The following is a 7,866-nucleotide window of genomic DNA, read 5'->3' on the forward strand; positions in this document are numbered from 1 at the left end:
TGAATGTATGTGTGAGCTGTCTTGCTCCAAGTTGGATAGTCAGAGAGCAGACCTCTGGCGCTTTCAGGAGCCTCTGCGGCCAAGTAGGTGACAAGAGCCGATGGCTACGTGTCACGCTGACCAGAAGGGGGTCCTTCTGACGCAGGTGTTCAAACGTCTGCTGGCTGATGGCTGACTTTTCCGACCAAAGAGCAAGGCGAGCATCTGAGATGTGGGTGCAGTTGATGGTAAGACCACCAACTATGTGTGGTGCATATGGCTGCAGGCTGACGTTCTTCAGCGAGCAGAGAAAAGATGAATGTGTGCAGAGAGGAGTTCCAGGAGCGGTTTCGTGCCTTTGCAGGCGGACATCGTCTGTGGGAGCCGTAGGAAGGGGCATGACCTTGGAACAAGGGTTTTGCGGCTCACTTATGCTGACTTCAAGAATGGAGGATGGTCGGCTGCTATCTGGGTTCCAGGGCTTAGGTGTGTCCACCTGGGCCCACAGTTGACCCTTCTGGCAGTCAATGAGGGGAGCTAGACGTTCAAGCAGGTCCTGACCAATGAGAAGTGGTTCAGTGTCTAGCTGGCAGACATAAAACGGGTGAACCAGAGTCATGTCTTGGAAGGTGATGTCCAGCCACGCCCGGTGAGTGATACACTCCCGGGTCTGGGTGTAGCTGGTGATTTTCAGGTCACAGGGTTCTACCTGGACTGGTTTCCCGAGCGACCGCATGGTGTCAGACACGCGATGGAACAGTGTGGAGCACATCAGGGTGATTTCTGAGCCGGTATCCAGCAGAGCATCAACCTGTATGCACCCACCTACGTTGGTGCTACAGTACAAACGGCGAGCATGATCATGGTTTGTTAAGTCACCAAGGAACTTCAGAAATTTAGTATCTGGTTTCTCTGGGGGGTAGATTTCAGGAGACTCCTGTGGTCTACCAGTAGTGTTTCCCCAACTGATCAGGTAAGTCCTGGCCACGCTGGGGGGTTGAGCCACGCCTAGTCATGCGGACGTTGGCTCTGAGTCTGGCTTCTTAGAAGCAGACTTTGGTGCAGGGGTCTCATCTGCAGATCTCAGCTGTTCCTTCTGTTTAGCTAGGAACTGCTGAAACATCTCCTGGAGGTCGGCTTTGGTCAAGTACTCACCTGCGGACTTGTGTTCGGGACCTACCTGTGGGCGGCGCTCCTTAAACCTTCCACTGTTCCGACCTGCCTGCCGTTGGTTTTGGTTGGGCCACTTCCTGTCTGATTGTCCAGACCTAGGCGGCCAATCAGCACCCCCCTTCCCCTGTTGAGGAGATTGGGACTGCTCTTGCGGTTTAACAGGTCTAGGTTTAGCAGATTTTGGCTTAGTGGGTGGAGCTTCTGTGCCTTCAAGCTCCAAACGCGGCTCGGTGTCGGGAGTTAGGTGCATGACGCGGTGATGTGCGTCAGGCTTTTGGGGCTTTCCGCCGGCTTCCCAAGCCTGTTGAGCGTATCTCCTAATCTCCTGAGTTGTCAGTTTTTTCATCCGACAATACATTGAGACTTCGGAGCGAACACACTCGTGCAGGTTGTGAATGAACAGGGATCTGAAGGCAGGGTCTTCCTCGAGCCCAGGGCCGTTTCGACCTTGGAAATAAGCACTTTTGAGTCGGCGATAATACTCTCTGGGGGGTTCGTTCCTCCCGTGTTTGATGGAGAAGGCCCCCATTGTAGCTGACGCAGAGTCTGCATACGTGGCGTATTCATCTCTCAACGCTCGGCAGAGCGAGGAGTACCGATCACGAATGTCAGGTGGTAGAGTTTCCATGAAACCGTGCACCGTTCTAGATGTGGTTTTCCAAATTAGCTTGAGCTTCTCCCTTGAAGAGGGTGCTGGAAGATCAAGCAGACAACGTTCTATCTCCCTGAGATAATCGTCGACATTGGATTCATTGGTGTTAGGATCAAAACGTTCTACGTCTTTAGCTAGCGATTCAATTTGACGTACACGGAGCCCTGACTCACGGTACGGCGCGTCATCCTCTGACTCTGACCCACGGTCTGTCTCAGAGAGTGCTGGATATCGCTGGTGTGCTCTGGGCTCCCAATGTTGACTCCTGGGGCCCAAATCGGGGTCCGGCATGTTGTGGCGGGCTGCTGGCACGTCACGTGGGTGTCCTGGGAGATCCTCCTCCCGGGGCACGTCTGCGTAGTGCAGCCTGCGTCTTTCAACTGGGGCATCTGCGTAATACGCTTTGTCCGGGTACGGACTGGCGTATGATGCTTTGTCCTGCAGCTGGTTATCGGCATGCCGAATACCGGAGTAGCTAGGATGGGTGGATGGTGGAGGTGCAGGTTGGGCTTGTGCATAACCCCAGCCGGCACCTTGCACCCTTCGTGGACTGGGGGAGCGGTCTAAATAGAGGTGCCGCTCAGCTGGTCGACTTCTCACTGATTGAGAAGGCCGTGATGATGAGGGTGGTGGTCCAACCTGGGATTCGAGGGCGAACTGCTCTCGGCCCCTAGGTGGTCCTGAATGCCCTATAGTGTGTGTAGGGAACGGGGCCGAAGGTTGGAACAGATGAGCTTCATCTCTCCCCTGCGGCGTGCGTCTGTCCAGAGAGTCCCACACCACATACTGTTGATTATCGTATGGAGACGTATCAGGAGGTAGCCTACCTTTACGGCGGGACGGCGGTCCCTCGCTACCTTGGGTGGAGGAAACCAATTGGTCTTTGGCGATCGTCCTGGGCGGACCCTGGTTGGCTTTGCCGGCTTGCTTTCGTACCGGTGTGGGAGAGCACTCTGGCTCAGCCTCAGAGTCACGGTGTTCCCCCCCTTCCCACTGTCTGTTGTCATCAGCAGAAGGGGGCGGGGTCTTCTCCCCATCTTCCCCAGAATCGGTGCTGGCTTCCTCCTCGTCATCCTTCTGCCTTCCATTTTGCTGCCTTTCAGCTAGCATGCTCTGGAGCTTCATGATCTCTCGATCATGTTGGAGTTCTCTCTGATAGAGGATCAGGGCTAACTTAGCTAAGTGAACCTGGATTGGTTTTGTACCATCCGGGTTTTCTATTTGATCAATTACAGCTTCCAGCTCGTCGCTACGCTGTTCTTCAGTGAAATCCCTAGAAGGGTAGTCGGGTTCTCGAGCAACCGCGACCAGTTTGGACAATATTTGTCCAGAAAGTAGGCCAGGTTCATAGTCGTGAGCCGCAGCGCCACCTGGTTGCTGGGAGTTGGTCAGTTCACTACTCTGTCCCTCCATTTTAACAACCGAACCAAAAATAGCCTAGTAGAGCTTCTGCAGATAGCTCAAACTGCACCTTTTGGGCAGCAACTGCTAGCTTTGTAGCAGAAAAACACTAAATTAACCTTTGTGCGCACAGGTTTTAGCGTTTTAAGATTGCACGGAATGCCGTGACTAACGCCTAAAATACTATTCCTTTCAGTATTTTAGCAAAAGCTGGTGCGTTGCCGTAGCAACGTCTTACAACACTTGCAGTGTTAAATATGCTAGTTATTCCTTCAGAATATTAGCAAACAAGGTGTTATCAGTCTTTGAGTGAAGGTTTCAGTTAGTTACAATAGCCACTGTGAGTTAAAGTCGCTAAATTAGCAGTTAATTTTAGCCTAAAAGGGTTAGTCAGAATTACTTACACGCTGCACCTTTAATGAGGAACTGAATTTTAACCTAAAAGGTTAGCCAGAATTAATTACACGTTGCACCTTTAAGGAAAAACTGAATTTTAACCTAAAAGGTTAGCCAGAATTAATTACACGTTGCACCTTTAAGGAAAAACTGAATTTTTAACCTAAAAGGTTAGCCAGAATTAATTACACGTTGCACCTTTAAGGAAAAGCTGAATTTTAACCTAAAAGGTCAACCAGAATTAATTTACACGTTGCACCTTTAAAGAAGCACTGAGTTACTGGTGAGAGTTCGATGCAGCTTCCTGCTCAGCGAAATCAGCACCACTCTGTTGCTGGTTCAAGGCTGAACAACGGATTATTTTTAATTCAAGCTCTTTGGATTTATTTGTTTGTTTGTGCCGGATAGAAATCTCTGTGTATCCAAGCCTCACACGGGCTGCACCAATAAAATGTTGGGGTTATTAGGAGCGAACAATTCGCAAGCGTTAACTTACTTTTGGATTCTTCAATAAATTCTGTAAATATGTAAATATTTACTGATTTATTAATTAATTAAGATATTCTTAGATATACGGGGCACCATTCCCCTTTTTCCGGGGAAAAATTGAATCCAAAACTCTTATCAGTCTTTCTTGAAGTTCGTAGAATCCTTGGAGCAGAGACTTCTCTTCGACACAACAAAGCTACTGGAGACGAAAATCTGAATTTTATAACGTTTAATTAACAATTTGTCAAATGAATAAACAGTGGAATAGATGAATAATAACCGTGTGATATGATTGAAGATGGATGTGTTTGCATGTGATGGAGGATGTATGAATGGGGTCCTTTGTTCTCACAAAGGAGTAGTGTGTATGTGTGTGTGTGTGTGCGTGTGTATGGATTCAAAATGGAGTCTTGAATACAAGATGGCTGACCCCTTTGTCTGGCTAAAGTGTGGGTGGCAACTTGCACTTTAACTTCCAAAGCACTTAGAATCAGTAGTAACTTAACCTTAAATCACTCAAAACATTTCAAAAGATCATGAAACAACACAAAAGATTAATCACAAATTAATATCTTTTAGTTTCAGCCTGGCCATGACAGAAACCATTTTAAGATACCAAACAATGATCAATAAGCAGTTTATTCTTTCAAAATGACCCGACGGACGTGTTTGGGACGAAAGAGGAAAACACGAAGCTACTTTTTAAGCAATAGACGCGGTTTATTGCTTATTTGAGACTATAGAGGAAACGGGAGAAGAAAAGGAGAGAAAAAAAATGAGTTTCCTGATCACCAAAGCAGCAAGGCGTCCCCCGCTGTTATGACTTGACGGTTCTCCGTTTTTCTCCGCAGTTTCCGGCGTCATCCGTCGGTTTGATGCTTTCTCCGTTGTTTGGCGTTCACGAGTGTTTCTCCACGGGCTGGACAGAGACAGCAAAGTTTCTTTCTGTGCTGAGTTATAACTTACAGCGTTTCTGAGAGCTGGATGGAGTTGTTGTTTCCCTCAGCTGGTTCTGTGTCCTCAAACATCAGCTGGAGGGGAGCAGAAACGAGCAGATCAGCGGTCCCGTGGGCTCAACTTGGCTCTTAGAGCTTCCGCGTGCTCAAAGAAGTCGGAGCGTTCGACAAGCGTGTCCTCACCGCCAGGTATCCTGGGCAAAAGAACGAGGTTTCTTTGTCTCATTCATGATTTATAGTCTTTGAAGTCGCGGGAAAGCTCCAAGCTCCCGCCTCCCGCAGATCGTGTTTCTGGTATTAGGCGGTGACGTCATCACAATGCTTCCGTGTGCAAAGCATCATGGGAAATGAAGTTTCTTGGCGCTGATGTGATTATTTGCTTTTCAGAGCAATTTAAGCACAGTCATTTTGGAGAAAATCACTGCATAGTAATTTCCTCATGAGGTCAGACCCTCAACAGGGCACATCTTGCTTGGGCCTCTCTCCTGGAGGCGCTCAGTCAGACCCAGTGTTGACACGTGGCAAGATGCTCCTCGTGGCGCGTCTTGCTTGGGCCTCTCTCCTGGAGGCGCTCAGTCAGACCCAGTGTTGGCATGTGGCAAGACACTCCTCGGGGCGCGTCTTGGTTGGGCCTCTCTCCTGGAGGCGCTCATTCAGACCCAGTGGTGACATGTGGCAAGACGCTCCTCGGGGCGCGTATTGCTTCGGCCTCTCTCCTGAATGCCCTCTGTCAGACCGAGTGTTGACATGTGGCAAGACTCTCCTCGGGGCGCGTCTTGCTTGGGCTTCTCTCATGGAGGCCCTCAGTCCGACCCAGTGTTGACATATGTCAAGACGCTCCTCGGGGCTTGTCTTGCTTGGGCCTCTCTACTGGAGGCGCTCAGTCAGACACAGTGTTGACACATGGCAAGACGCTCCTCGTGGCGCGTCTTGCTTGGGCCTCTCTCCTGGAGGCGCTCAGTCAGACCCAGTGTTGGCATGTGGCAAGACGCTCCTCGGGGCGCGTATTGCTTCGGCCTCTCTCCTGAATGCCCTCTGTCAGACCGAGTGTTGACATGTGGCAAGACTATCCTCGGGGCGCGTCTTGCTTGGGCTTCTCTCATGGAGGCGCCCCGAGGAGCGTCTTGCCACATGTGAAAACTGGGTCTGACTGAGCACCTCCAGGAGAGAGGCCCAAGCAAGACGCGCCCCGAGGAGCATCTTGACACATGTCTCCTCTGGGTCTGACTCAGCGCCTCCAGGAGAGAGGCCCAAGGAAGACGTGCCCCGAGGAGCGTCTTGAGGCCCAAGCAAGACGCGCCCCGAGGAGCGTCTTGCCACATGTCACCTCTGGTTCTGACTGAGCGCCTCCAGGAGAGAGGCCCGAGCAAGACGCGCCCCGAGGAGCCCTTTGCCACATGTCAACACTGGGTCTGACTGAGCGCCTCCAGGAGAGAGGCCCAAGCAAGACACGCCCCGAGGAGCGTCTTGCCACATGTCAACACTGGGTCTGACTGAGCGCCTCCAGGAGAGAGGCCCAAGCAAGACGCGCCCCGAGGAGAGTCTTGCCACATGTCAACACTGGGTCTGACAGAGGGCATCCAGGAGAGAGGCCCAAGCAATACGCGCCCCGAGGAGCGTCTTGCCACATGTCAACACTGGGTCTGACTGAGTGCCTCCATGAGAGAAGCCCCAGCAAGACGCGCCCCGAGGAGCGTCTTGCCACATGTCAACACTGGGTCTGACTGAGCACCTCCAGGAGAGAGGCCCAAGCAAGAAGCGCCCCGAGGAGCATCTTGCCACATGTCAACACTGGGTCTGACCGAGCGCCTCCAGGAGAGAGGCCCGAGGAGCGTCTTGCCACATGTCACCTCTGGGTCTGACTGAGCGCCTCCAGGAGAGAGGCGCAAGCAAGAAACGCCCGAGGAGCGTCTTGACACATGTCAACACTGGGTCTGACAGAGCGCCTCCAGGAGAGAGGCCCCAGCAAGACGCGCCCCGAGGAGCGTCTTGCCACATGTCAGCACTCGGTCTGACTGAGCGCCTCCAGGAGAGAGGCCCAAGCAAGAAGCGCCCCGAGTAGCGTCTTGCCACATATCAACAATGGGTCTGACTGAGGGCCTCAGTCCGACCCAGTGTTGACATATGTCAAGACGCTCCTCGGGGCTTGTCTTGCTTGGGCCTCTCTACTGGAGGCGCTCAGTCAGACCCAGTGTTGACATGTGGCAAGACGCTCCTCTGGGCGCGTCTTGCTTGGGATTCTCTCCTGGAGACCCTCAGTCAGACCCATTGTTGACATGTGGCAAGACGCTCCTCGGGGCAAGTCTTGCTTGGGCCTCTCTCCTGGAGGCGCTCAGTCAGACCGAGTAGTGACATGTGGCCTGACGCTCCTCGGGGCGCGTCTTGCTTGGGCCTCTCTCCTGGAGGCGCTCAGTCAGACCCAGTGGTGACATGTGGCAAGACGCTCCTCGGGGCGCGTATTGCTTCGGCCTCTCTCCTGAATGCCCTCTGTCAGACCGAGTGTTGACATGTGGCAAGACTCTCCTCGGGGCGCGTCTTGCTTGGGCTTCTCTCATGGAGGCCCTCAGTCCGACCCAGTGTTGACATATGTCAAGACGCTCCTCGGGGCGTGTCTTGCTTGGGCCTCTCTACTGGAGGCGCTCAGTCAGACCCAGTGTTGACATGTGGCAAGACGCTCCTCAGGGGCGCGTCTTGCTGGGGCCTCTCTCCTGGAGGCGCTCAGTCAGACCCAGTGCTGACATGTGGCAAGACGCTCCTCGGGGCGCGTCTTGCTTGGGCCTCTCTCCTGGAGGCGCTCAGTCAGACTGAGTAGTGACATGT

At 52.5% G+C, this 7,866-nt stretch overlaps 1 protein-coding gene across 1 annotated transcript; it reads right to left on the reverse strand.

The window, feature by feature from the left end:
* Positions 1-991: 991 nt before the first annotated feature.
* Positions 992-5,498, reverse strand: LOC139071444 (uncharacterized). Its single transcript, XM_070553920.1, has 2 exons — positions 3,825-5,498; positions 992-3,764 (listed from the first exon to the last, which is right to left on the reverse strand). Exon 2 carries the CDS (start codon positions 3,215-3,217, stop codon positions 992-994), a length of 2,226 nt encoding a protein of 741 aa, XP_070410021.1. The 5' UTR covers positions 3,218-3,764; positions 3,825-5,498.
* Positions 5,499-7,866: the final 2,368 nt, after the last annotated feature.

Source organism: Nothobranchius furzeri, chromosome 1 (genome assembly GCF_043380555.1).
Source record: "Nothobranchius furzeri strain GRZ-AD chromosome 1, NfurGRZ-RIMD1, whole genome shotgun sequence".
Taxonomy (NCBI): domain Eukaryota; kingdom Metazoa; phylum Chordata; class Actinopteri; order Cyprinodontiformes; family Nothobranchiidae; genus Nothobranchius; species Nothobranchius furzeri.

What these genes read in the sequence shown, in the direction of transcription:
- LOC139071444 (XM_070553920.1), bottom strand. Translation starts at nt 3,217, where the DNA reads ATGGAGGGACAGAGTAGTGAACTGACCAACTCCCAGCAACCAGGTGGC.